General features: G+C 39.7%; 1 protein-coding gene across 2 annotated transcripts in view; it reads right to left on the bottom strand.

The window, feature by feature from the left end:
• Positions 1 to 1,195: 1,195 nt before the first annotated feature.
• The window catches only part of LOC100760353 (39S ribosomal protein L1, mitochondrial), a 63,236-nt gene continuing 50,620 nt past the window's right edge, over positions 1,196 to 13,811 (bottom strand). For both annotated transcript variants that reach the window (XM_027387674.2, XM_027387675.2), the window contains exons 8-9: positions 3,034 to 3,115; positions 1,196 to 1,477 (exon numbers count right to left, since the gene is read on the bottom strand). In XM_027387674.2, coding sequence (XP_027243475.1) covers positions 1,371 to 1,477; positions 3,034 to 3,115 — 189 coding nt within the window. In that variant the 3' untranslated portion in view covers positions 1,196 to 1,370. The remainder of the gene's footprint in view (positions 1,478 to 3,033; positions 3,116 to 13,811) is intronic.

The raw sequence follows: 13,811 nt of genomic DNA, 5'->3' as shown, positions 1-13,811 counted from the left end.
CAAGCATGAGGACATAGGTTCAATCCCCAGGGAAGGTAGAGACAGGAGGGTGCTCGGGTCAGATGGCCAGCCAGTCTGTTGAATCTGTAAACTCTAGGTTGAGACTCTGACTCAAAACATAAAGTAGAAAGTTGCTGAGGAAGAAGCTGCTGTTGACCTCTGCCCCCAGTAACACATGCACAGACATATGATTAAAAAACAAAAACAAATCAAAACAATAAGAAAAAAACATAAATGGGGATTTCAAATAATGATCCATCAATCCATGGGCTTCAGAATCTGGCAACCATGGGAAAGGCATTCTCCACCATGTACTATTTTTCACAACCCACTCCTCATCTTTCTTTTAGCTTTCGCATCACCAGTGCCTGGGCATCAAGAAACTTAAGTGCTTTAATTCAATACTTTAAAAATTTGAAACTGTAGAGGTAAGTTTAGCCTGTCTTAGAAACACATGAAAATGTATTGACTTAGCTAGATGGTTAAAACAATGGCTAAGAAAGCCCAAAGGCTGCGTGTGTGGCATACCCCTAGAGTCTCCCCAGCACTTGGAGCCTGAGCCAGAAAGATGTCCAGTCCAGCAGACTGATCTCATTTGCCACTTACTGGACCTCACAAGTTTCCTTTTACATTTCCCTACTATGACTATGAGGGTGAGATGGAGGGTATAACACACTCAATGAAGATAATCACTGTTAGTGTCTTGTCTTGTTGCTGCTATATTTGGTAAATGGTGCCTAAACTTTAATGTTCCAATGGGGAAAAAAGGTTTATGAGGCGCAGTAGTTGTTCCTGGCTATTTGAGTTCCCCAGAGGCTACTAAAATACTGGGGATTTGGAAGGTGGGGTAAGTGGGTTCCTGGAACCCACTGGCTAGTCAGTCTAGCCAAATTGGGGAGCCCCACATTTAGTGTCTAAACATCAGTGTGGAGAACAACTGACAAAGACTCCCAACTTGGACTTCTAGACCCCACATCCAAGCCTCCACTTACCATGCAAACAGTTTGTGATGCAGCCTGGTGGGAAATGAGGGTGATGCTACCACTGCAGATGGGTGTGTCTCCCTAAGGAATGCTATGAAACTAGAAAGTCTTCCAGATCTAGATTCTACCAAGGAAGAAAATGTGATGGTCCAAGAGCAGAAAAACATAAACAACAAGAAAATTAAAACAAGGAAATGTGAAATGATTTTTTTAAATGACATTTATTTTTGAAACTGTAAAAAAAATTTTAGTGTTAAAATTTACTTCTAAATGTATTGATCAAGAAAACATGAGGAACCAAACAAGAAATTACAGTTTTATAGATTTCTCTTTGCTTTTTTTTAACCACCCCCCCCATACACACAATAATTTCACAATACAACACTTTCAGGTAGCTTCTTTGGTTTCAACTTCTTTTGGCAACAGCGAGTCAGTCTTCAGCAGCAAACCTTCACTGGTTGAACTACGAAGGAAAGCACGAACCACAAATGGGCCTAGAACAAAGATAAGAACCAGCTGTGACTTTCCCACTGAGACCCCAGGGATCAGATGCACAAACACCTAGGAAAGCCTGTGGGACTCGACTTGAATGCTCCCCAGGAAGGTCTGCACTGCTATGCTGGACAAACTGACTTCACTAGAATCATCCTGGGAATGACACACTCACTAGAAATTCAGTCCTTTCTTCCACAAGTATTTACTTACTGCAATGTCAACAGCAAAGGGAGCAGGGTGATGTTTATGTCTGATGGGAACACTCTAAATACTTATCTAAAGCAGTCAGCTCAGATGGTAACTCTGAGTACCAAACAGTTGATAAAATCATCACCTAATTAAAAGATTTTTTTCTAAGAACAAAGTTTAAGAGGCTTCATCTAAAATGACAAAAAAAGAAAAATAATTTTTAGAGAATTTATAGTCCTAGGCCTGGAGGGATAGCTCAGCCATTAAAGGCTAGGCTAACAATAAAAAATATAAGAGAATTTATTGTCCATTATTCTCTGACTAACTCAGAAGATCAAAGTTCCCTATGGAACATAAGAATCTTTGGCCATATTCTGATGAAAGAATTAATAAATGAGATATTCAATCACCAATGTGCTTAATTCTCTAGGATGGCAGAAATACTCAAACTTGTGTTTTAATTAACTTGAATATAGAACTAAATTCTGCAAACTCCCAGCATGGGAACCTCATGGGGACAGTCACCCACAGTGTGGATTGTGTGAGGAAGGGACACAGGCAATGCCAAAAACACCAGAAGTAGCTTGTGTTCTAGCTACCACAGTGCTCAAGTTAGTGATTCTCCCCATGGCACGAGAGTCACCCTATTTACAAGAGGACTCTCTTGCCATAACAAAATACCTACTTTCTGTTATAAAATAAAGACTACTCTTTTTGTTTGTTTTGAGACAGGCTTGGAGCCTGTCTTGGAACTCAATCTGTATACCAGGCTGGCCTTGAACTCACAGAGATCTGCCTGCCTCTGTCCCCTTCTCCTTCCATCCCCCTCCATTCCTGCCAGCGCTGGGATTAAAGGTGTGGGCCACCATGCCTGGTTAAAGATTAACCTTAAAAAGGTCAACTGATTTTTTTTTCAAACTACTAGCTCATGAATGACTTTCTTTCCTCTTAAACACCATTATAATTTTAAAGCAATTAGTCTTCTTTGAACCTTAACACATTTAACAGTAGAAATAATATGCAAATTTACAAAGGTTTGAGGGTATATTCTATATTTCTGATAAAGAAGTCCCTCTCTAAAACCTTATGATTCATAAACAAGGTAATTAAGAATTCTTTTTATTTTTAATTTTTTAAAATTTTAATTAGAAAGAAGATTAATTTACACATCAATCCCAGGTCCCTCTCCTTCCCCCTCCTCCCCTGCCTAGTAATTAAGAATTCTCTGGAAAAAATAAATTTTATTTATTTAATCCCTGGAAGTACTGTAGCTATAGCACTTGTATGTTAACTCTTTGTCTGAATAGTTTATATTTGTAAAGTACCACTGGGGTTTAAGCAAGTATACCCTCACCCAGCTACTCACCCAGATTTTGCGGTCTGTGCCTATAGACTTCATTTATAACTGCTTCAAGATTGGCACTTATTTGGTCACTTGGCATATCCAACTAAAGGAAACAGATATATATTTACATTATTAATGGGAAAGTAAGGTGACATCATAATTTGGTAGCTGCATCAGTATGTATTCAGGATGGTGTGTTTCATGTTCTTTTCTAATGCAATGATCTATTGAGAAACTCTACTACAAAGACAAAACACAAGAACCCTGTAATTCTTTTAAAAGCTTTTATACATCTTTACATATTTACATGTCAAGAGTTATTTTTAAGTTTTCCTATTTGAGGTTCTGCAATTTCCAAGTAATTTTCCCAAAGTATACCCCAAATATACATACCATTCACTCATCCCCAAATTAGGGATATTTTCTCTTTCATTTATGTGGGTGTGTGGGGGTGGGTGGGTGTATCTGTACACATATGTGGGTAGAAGTCAGAGGTTGGTGTTGGGTGTCTTCCTCTATTGCATTCCACCTTAATTTTTGAGACAAGATCTATTGGTGAACCTGAAGTTTATCAGTTTGGCTAGGCCAGCTGGCCACTGAGTCCTAGGTGTCCTCCTGTCTTTGTTTCCCCAGTGCCAGAACTATAGACATGTGACACCATGCTTGAGAAGTGCATGTTATATTTCATATCAGCAAAGCATATTCATGAACATGTCTGAAAAACCTTGCTCAAGGTCATGAAAACTTGCTCAAGAAAAATGCTTATCAGTGAGTGCGCGCGCGCACACGCGCGCACGCACACACACACACACACACACACACACACACACACACTGAAGCCTCTGCTTTCAAGGTCTTCAGGGATTTCTGAGAAAGGTGGAAAGAGAGGAGAGACTCCTGAAGAAACAGAAAACCTGGGCCAGTGTGAGAACCACTTGAACTGACTTAAATTTGTCTATTTTGGAGGACTATGGATCTCAGTGGAAAAATATATCTACCTTTTTCAGAGGAAAAAAAAACTTTAAAAAGCAAGACACATATAAATGAACTTTAAATAATGTAAACTCCTTCCAAAGCAGTCAGTTTCTGTATTCTAAGTGTGATTCAAGTAAACTAGAGACAGATTGTTTATTCACAGTGACATTTACACTGCTGTATAGGAATCACTCTCAGAGAGGGCATATCTATCTATCTCTAGTTTCTGAGGAGAATCACCAGAAAATAGAAACTTTGGCACCCCATTTTGCTAGTTCAATTTCTAGTCTATTTAAATTTGAGTCTATAAAGCAAAGTCTCAGCTAAAAATTATCACTGACAAAGAACTACATATTTCACTGTCACAAGACATGCATTGTCAATAAATAGTATGTACCTTTACAAGAACAAAAACCATAAGCAGTTTTCCAGAGTGACACTTTCACACAAAAACCTTTTAAGTGATAAAAAGCCTACAATATCATACCTGATAAAATGATCTATGTGTATCATTGAGTTTAAAGTAATTTTACCTCCATGAAACCCTTTAGAGGTAAACTTATTTTTTTAATGATTAGACAGTGAGTGAGTAGCTATAGTATAAATGTATTAGGTACCCTAAATCCTGTAAAGATGGGAATGATAACAATCCATCTGAATGAAAAGCTCACGAATGTACCCCGATGCTTTTCTGATGAACAGATGTGGAGTGGAGTTTTTGTTGTCTAGAGTTATCATTTTATGCTATAACCATTATAGTGAGGTGTATGAAAATTCTACATTCTCCAGGAAAAGTTAGGATAATTTAAGTAATCCTTAAAGTACTCGAATATCCCATTTGAAAGTATTATAACCAGTTATTTATTGTCTGATTATTGCATAGAATGTTACATCCATTTCTCCTGTCCTCCACTCCCTGCATATGTAAATCTGGGTTAGTGAGATGATTGAGCAGGTAGACACTTATTTACCAAATCTGATGACCCAAGTTCAACTCCAAGGCCAAACGGTAGAAGAAGAGAACTGACTCCTACAGATTATTCTATGCACATACACAAACACACACATACAGAAAATTATTTTAAGGTATGTTACTTTTGTTTATGTTGCATTTGTTTAACTCTGTGAAGTTGTATTTCTTTGCCTGTTTAAAACACCTGGGGTTGAATAAGAGCTTAACGGACAGCCAAGAGCTAGGCAGGAGGAGGGATAGGCAGGGATGGCAAGCAGAGAGAATAAATAGGAGGAGAAATCAAGAGGACAAGGAGAGGAGGACATCAGGGGCCAGCCAGCCAGCCAGCCAGCCAGCCATGGAGCAAGGGTTAAAGTAAGATATACAGCAGTAAGAAATGGAAAAAGGCCAGAGGCAAAAGGTAGTCAGGATAATTTAAGAAAAGCTGGCAAGAAACAAGCCAAGCAAAGGCTGGGTGTTTCTAAGAAAGTATAAACCTCCATGTGTGATTTATTTGGGAACTGGGTGGCAGCCCCCCCCAATAACAAAAGAGTGAAAAACAAAACACACAATACATAAATAAATATTATAATAAAATTTATAGATATTATTGTACCTTAAATAAAAGGAAATACTAAATTTTATTACATCTCAACTTAAAAGTAGCTCAGCAGTTAAAGCACTGGCTGATCTTCCAGAGGACCCAGCTTCAATTCCCAGCACACATATGGTGGCTGACATCCATCTGTAACTCCAGTTCCAGGGGGACCTGATGTCCTCTTCTGGCCGCCATGAGCACTGCATGCATGTTATACACAGACATACATGCAGGCAAAAAACAAAAACAACAAAAACCGCAAAAACAAATATTTGTAAGCGGCTAGCTTCTGTGACTGGGTTGTTCTGATAGAGTTCTGATAATGTTCTATAATCCCCAGATGACTGATCACCTGTAACTGGGAACTGCAGAGGACTGATGCCTTGGATAAGCACTTTGCCACCATGTGACTACCAGCACCACCTCCAAATGCAAGTTTCTAAACTTAAATCAAGTGTGGCTTACCAGAGAGCTTTTACTCCCCATGACCTGTGTCAGTGTAAACTGGGGGAAGGAAGGTTAACTGCATGTCTCTACAGAACATTAAAAGTAAAGCTGTAAGAACAATAATCGATTCCGTAACTCATTTAATGGGGACTTACTTTGGGTTAAGCTCTTAAGCATCTACATAGACAGACTCATTCGATTCTCCTAAGAACTCTATGTGGCAGATATTATTACTCAATTATAATTAAATCCTGAGATCCAGAAAACAAATCATTTACTAAAAGCAAATGCAAGTCAGGTATGAAGGCACATTATGCAATCCCAGCACTGGGGAGACTCGGGCAACAGGATCAGTAATCTGAGGCCAGCCTAGTTCTACATAGCAAATTCTAGGCCATCCTGGGTTACATAGTGTGACCATGTTTCAAAAACCAAACACCAAAAGCACACACATATGAGAAACAGCCCCCAAGTCACACATCTAAGCCTAGGCAAGGATGGAGGAAAACCCCCTCCACCCCATCACTTACTGGCTTGTGATGACCCTGACAGTTACAATGTACAGTGGTCTGGAAAGCAGATATGCTTGTTGTGAGCCAAGAGGAGGGAAGAGGGAACCATGTGAGGCACCCAAGGAAAAGAATAAACATTTAAGAGGGAAATTATTAATATTTGTCTCATCAATCCTCTACTGTTGTGTTTAGATGTTATCACCATACAGTTTAGAAAATTTACATAACCTCGACTCACTGTCAAGCAACATGCTGGGAAGTAGGAACAGGAAGATGACTAGGATACAAACAGTGCTAACGAGAGGCATGGTGCCACAGGGAATGAATGAATAAGTACCACCAGGACCAGAGAGGAAGATGTGACAGGTGCACTTTACAACAACGCTGCGTGTTAAAGGATGAAGAGTTCTGCAGAGGAACCACCAGGAGGTACTGTAATGATAAAGTGCATCAGATGACAAGATCTAGAGACCAAAGGACTGAAGAGGAAAGGGTGTAAGTGTCGATGTTCATGCCACCTGAGCACAGGTGTGCAGATGGGGAGGACTGCAACTCTAAAGGCATTAACTAACACTTAGAAAAAGGGCTGTGGGACTGGCACCATTTCAAGTCCTCATCTGTCAACAATAAGTAGTAACTTGGATTTCCATGAGACACTCTCTAGCTTTAAAATGCCAATTTCAATAAAACCAAATCAAATCACTATGTAGGTTCAACAAAGTAAATCCGGGGACCAAACTTTTAAAACTGATCTTCAAGTTATACCAGGAAACAGAGAATTTGATGTTAATATAGTGGTGTGAGATTGGTTGCAAAGAGACTTGTAAAGATTTCAGGATTTATCTTACCAACAGTAAGAAGTGACTTAATGTTGCTAAGCTGATAAATCACATATCTTATCTGCCTTAGAAAGAATTCTGGAGGAAGTACATAAAAAACAGGACTTGGCACACTTTCTTTGTAAATGGTGAGATAGTAAACGTGTAAGGCTTTGCAAGCCATATGGACTCTGTTACAACTGCTCAAGGCTGCTGGGGCAAAGCAGAAGCTAAAAGAATACGTAAGTGAGCGCAGCTGTGTTCCAACAAAACTTCCTTTATGAGGACAGGTAGAGAGCTGGGTTTTGCCCAGAGCTGGGTTTGCTGGGCTGTGGCACCAAAAACAGCAGAGAGACATTTAAGAAGTGACTGAGCAGAAGCAACCATTACTTCCTTCTAGAGCAAGAGTTTTTGTTGGTGCCCTTTTACTTAAAAGAACATGAGGCTTTAAAAACAAAACAAGACAAGACAAACAAACAAACCAAAAAACCCACAATCTTATTTTTCATACCAGTCCCAGTTCCCTCTTCCTCCAGTCCTCCCACTCACCCTATTTTCTCCCCGGCCCCCCCAGCCACTCCTTAGAGAGTGAGGCCTCCCATGGGGAATCAACAAAGTCTGTCACATCACTTGAGGCAGGACAAAGACCTTTTCCCCTGTATCTAAGCTAAGCAAGGTATCCCTCCATGAACATGAGGTTTTTTATCCAATAGACTTAGCTTATTATTATGTGTCTATTATGCAGATGAGGCAAAATGTTTTGTTTGGCTACGAATTGCATTGCCATTTAAAAATAACAATAGGAAAAATTCCTAGCAACAATTTCAACAGCTGTTATAAATTTTATGCATGCATTTGAAACAAGTTCTTTATGGCTGATGACAGGGCCCAAATCTGGAAACAAAAATAGAAAATATATTATCTTATATACTCCATAAAAGAAAGATAGCAATGGTTAAGGCCACCTAATGTCTTTTCGTCAATTCAAAGTAGAAACAGAAGCCAGGAAATATGGCAAGGCTCCAGACACCTCCCATGGGGAGATTGGGACCCCTTAAGGAGGCTGCCGGTAGACCCTGTGATATAGAGTTCTAACCACTAAGAGGTGGCCAGAAAGCACCAACAATACAGGGACTGTGAATACTCCCAGGTAAGCAGGAGCATCCAGCTTTCCCTTCACACTCCGGCAGGTCTATCTATACCCACAGTCTAGTTATCAGGCCCAAAAATGGTGCTGGAGGCAAAGACAGCTTAGGGCCTCTCTGGAGAGGAGACCAGTATTAGACACTGGAATAACTGCCCTTTCAACCATGAACAGCTATCAGAGCCGTGATATCTGCCTGCCATGCTTGTGCCTAACAGAGGGGAAGTTGTACTGAGCACAGCTGGAAGCAGGGAATGGGAAAACATATTTCAAGTTTTAATTTCAATAAATGTGGACTTCTATTCAATAAATAACTATGCATTTATACAGACATAGAATATATTCTGTGTGTATGAGAAATGTAAATTCATGTTCTTAGAGGCAATGCAATGAGACATTAGCAGCAATCTAAAAGCCCAACAAAAGGAATGAGGTCAAATAAATTATATCTACACAAGAGACTATAAAACAGCTATTAAAATTCTTTGCAGAAATTTTTATGACATAGGAGAGGGCTTAAGACACAATGTTAAGGATACCAAACTCAGTATGTAACAGGAATACAGAAACCAAAATAGCACATGCATGGAGCAGGACAGTGCTGAAAAGGGCTCAAGTGTCACGGTGATGACAGGGATTTTAAGTTCTCTCTGCAGTCTTAGCTATGCTACTCAGTATATTCCAAATACCTTTTTAGGTACATCTATTCCCCCAATGAACAACTGGCTTTTGTTCAGTATTTAAAATTAGAAAACCCAGGGGCTGCAGAGGTGACTCGGCAGTTAAAAACACTTATCTTTTGAGCACCCACATGGCAGCTTGCATCCTCCTCTGGCCTCATACACATCATCTGTGCAAGCACTGTGTTACATACATGCAGGAAAAACACTCTTATATGTAAATAAAAACATACAATTTTTTAAAAAAATTCCAAGATCAGGATTGAGGGTATAGCTCAATGAGAGTACTTGCCTAGCATGTGTGAGGTCGAAAATTCAGTCCCCAGCATCTCAAAAAATAAGATAAAAGGTTATAAAACCAGACCATTAAGATTCTGCATAAATTACAAGATATACTTTATTTATTCATAAAGAAACAAAGTAAGTAAAAAATTATCCTTAATGTTGGTACTAATGGATGGACTCAAATCTCTACCCACCAAACATGAGAACTTTTAACAAGCTATGCGCCCACATGTTTTCATACTTTGAAGATTATATATTTAAACTGAGAGGGAGCAGAGTTGGCCTTCTGGAGAATATAGCTTTGTGAATTGTAACTCATGCATGCATTTAGCAATAACTATACTAATACAGAATACAGAGGCCAAAATAAAGAAGACCCTCCTTGTAACTCTCAAGAATCCATATAGTAGGCACCCCTAACTCCTGACAACCACTGCACTGTCAATACAGTTCTATGTTTTCAAAACTACCATACAAATAAAACAGTATGCAAGCCATTAAACAGCAACTCTCCACTTCTCGAAAGCCCCAGCAAATCCCAGCCTACTGTCTCTGAATTGTACTCTTCTAGGTAGCTCACAAAAGTGGCATCCTACAATATTTGTCCTTTGGCTATCTTATTCCACCTAATGTGTCTTCAAGATTCAAACACAAGCATATGCCAGAACTTCTTCATTAAGATATTCTGATGTTCTCTGTTCTATGCACATGTCATATTTTGCTGATGGACCTTTGAGCTGATTAGTTGTTGGGCTACTGTATTTAGTTGATATCAGTATAGATATACTTATAGTTAGAGTCTTTCTGTTCTCCTTACAACATATCTAGAGACAGAATTGCATCATATGGTAATTTTATTTAGCCATTCAAGGAACTGACATATCATTTTGATGGTGACTGAAGCATTTCATATTCCCACTAGTAATGTGCCAAGAGTTCCAGCCTCTCCACTTTTCACTAACACTTATTTTACACACACACACACACACACACACACACACACACACACACACACACTGACAATAGCTATCCTAAAAGGTATGAACCGGTGTCTCACTGATTTTAACTAGTACTTTCCTGATGGCTTGCTGCTTAGTATGTCTTCATTGTTTGGAGTCATTTATATGTCTTCTTTACAGAGGGATGTATTTGAAGCTTGATTCACTTTAAAATTTGTATCTTCACTATTTAGTGGCAAAATTCTCAATATATTTTAGAGAGAAACATTGCACACATGGATGGAGGTTGCACTAAGCTGCCAGTGTCAAGTTTTAATCTTTATGAAATCCAATTTGCCTTTCTTCCTTTGTTGTCTTTGTTTTTTATGTCTGTGTGTAACCTTTTGAGAGTTATCTGAGCATTTATGTCTATCAACAGTTTACAACTTCTTATTGCTGAGTAGGGTTGCACTGTATGAAAGTACCAGAGACAGTTTCAGTCCATCCAAACAGGGCATGAGTTTACAGTTATAGGCTGAGGATCCCTAATCACAAAATCTAAAACATGGAGCTGGATTTGTAGCTCAGTTGGCAAAGGTCTTGACTGCCACACACAAGGCCATAAATGCAGTCTGAAGCATGCTTAACCCAGGCGTGGTGGTCCACTCCTGTAATGCCAGTGCTCCAAGGTGGAGGCTAGAGAAGCAGGAGCTCAAAAGGTGTTCTGAGGCCACTTGGTGATACACACAAAAGACCCTGCCTCAAAACAGTAAAATAAAATAAAATAAAAACAACTTCTGAAATGCTCCCAAATCTTTTTCCGTTTGAGACAGATGGACACTCATGAGCTGGCATGGACTCGTCATGTGGCCTAGTGATGGGGGATGTCCTTCTGTATTCTGTGAATATATGTTTCTCTTATTGGTTGATGAATAAATGCTGATTGGCCAGTAGTCAGACAGGAAGTATAGGCGGGGCTTCCAGACTAGAAGAAGCTGGGAAGAGGAAGGCAGAGAGGAGCTATGAGGGAGACGCCATGCAGCTGCTGAAGGAATAACATGCCAGAGCATTCATTACAGGTAAGCCACAGTCTTGTGGCAATACACAGTTTAATAGAAATGGGTTAACAATTAAGAGAGAGCTAGACAATAAGAAGCCTAGCTATCGGCCAAACAGTTTATAATTAATATATAAGTCTCTGTGTGTTTATTTGGGACCAAACAGCTACAGGTCTCAGAGGGACAGAGAACTCTGTCATCAACCTAGACCTGTCCTAAGCTCTCAGAAAGTCTTTTACTGCACTGTCTCCCAAGTACTGGGATTACAGATAATACACCATCACACCCCCCAAAAAAAAAAAAAAATCTGAAACTTTGGAGTACCAAAATGATGCTTTAAATTTTGCATTTTGGAATGCTCTAGATTTTCAGGTTATAAAAACTCACCAAGTCAAGTATGCAAATATTCCAAATTTGTTAAAACGAAACAAGCAACAAAACCACAGAAATACTGCTGGTTGCTCAGTATTTCCAGTAAGAGACACTTGACCGGCGTGTAAGCATGCATGTTCAGAGACCTGTGAATGAATGTCTTAGTTTCACATTATGCATTTTACTGCTATGGGCTTAACCTTTGGGCAGAAGAGCCGGGGTGCACTGTCAGTGCAAGGCTGGCTCTGTAAACCACACCAAGCTGTTTTCCAGAGTGGCTGCCCTCTGCTGTGAGCCTGGACAGGCAGAAGTTCTAACTTCTCCAAAAGCATGTGTTAATTTTCTGCAGGATGCTTCTTCCTTTCCTTCTGGGGCTCCACTGACAGGAAGCTTCAATCTCCTGTCATTGTCCCATGAGCTCTCTACTTATTTGTTTGTTTTGTTTGTTCGTTGGGAGGGGGTCTGCTTTCCAATTTGACTAGCTTCTGTGACCTATCTTCAAATTCTTTAACTCTTTGGTCTGTAGTCTCCACTTTTAACTTCAGGAGTTCATATACAGCCTGTGGCTGCATTCATGTTCACTGCCTGAAGTCCAGCTCTGCTGAGAACTGGTCTGATACCAACAGAGGGAGACAAGGATGACACAGTGTCAGCTTGGTGCTTTTTCTCATTCAGGTCTCCTCCAAACTGCTAAGGTGTCGTCTTCCTAGTCCTCAGCCAGAAGGCCATACATTGTCCAGGTTTTCTCATAGCTGCACTCAGTGGAAAAGGCAGAGTGTACACTATGGTGACACCATGTCACGTGGGATGGGGCCCTCCCAGGCTTATGTGTAAACACCTAGTATTTTGGGATTGGCATTTTCAGTAAAAGGCTGGGCCATATTGCAGTATTCAGGCCTTCAGTTTTAAGGGTCATATATGAGTATTAATTTTGAATTTGTTAAAAGATCATATTTTTAAGTTGTATTTTATAAATTATGTGTCATTTGTGTGTCTGTGTGTCTATGTGCATGTGAGTATGTGTGCCTGGGAGACCACAGGCATCAGATCCCGGGAGTTGGAGTTACTGGTAGTTTTGAGTACTTGAAGTGGGTGCTGGGATCTTGGGTGAAGACAGTTTCTCCTCTGTCTTAGCACTGCACCCTTGGAAATCTCAGACCTACTACTGACATGCTCCACCTCCTATATTTTACATTCTACAGTACATTGTCTACTCTTTATAACCTCCTCATTTGTGACACAAATACACTGTACTACATGAAAAATAACACAAGGAAAAGTTAATTGGCCAGAAAGAATGAGGGGAAATAACAGAATATGGCCATGAGCCATGAGCCATGAGCCAATGGCTTGCTCCCTTTCACTGAGGCATCTGACAAACAGTATTCTTAGCTATCCACTGTTTTATGACCTAGATGCTGTAAAATAAATCTTTAAATTCTAAATCCTACAATGTTTACACTTTGTCTATCTGAACTCCAACTGGTCACTTTTGCTGTTCCAATGTGTTCACTGTCCTGAGAACTCACTCAACGCAGGGTCTGACTGCATTCATGCCCATACCTTGTGCTTGTTTATTTTTGTTACATTACACTTCAGCTTCTATCAAAGCCAGGCAGAGAACATTCTTGCCTCAAGACATCTCACTATTATGTAAACAAGTAGAGTGATACCCATGCATGGACCATGTCTACAACTTCAAACATGTCTTCAGCTTTAAAAAGAACACAAAAAATAGGACATCAAAGGAACTGCTGCTGCCATACTACACAGTTCAAAGCTCCAAATACACGTGAGAGCCAGACAAGACATCCTCGTTAAACCAGGGTTTGACATGCTCTATGTAAACAGATTTATGTTGTCTGCCCTCTTTCTTCTTTCACAGAAAGCAAGCTTAGGTTTGATTGCCCATAACATTACTGTTCATAACACTTCAAAATTTGGTATTTATGTGACTGTAAAGGTTTAATAAAGTTGTTTTGCTTCAGTGTTTGATAATTTAATGTCAGAATTAAGCTAT

Source organism: Cricetulus griseus (assembly GCF_003668045.3).
Source record: "Cricetulus griseus strain 17A/GY chromosome 1 unlocalized genomic scaffold, alternate assembly CriGri-PICRH-1.0 chr1_1, whole genome shotgun sequence".
NCBI lineage: Eukaryota > Metazoa > Chordata > Mammalia > Rodentia > Cricetidae > Cricetulus > Cricetulus griseus.
The sequence above is the reverse complement of the archived record's forward strand: the minus strand, read 5'-3'. Positions and strand labels throughout refer to the sequence as shown.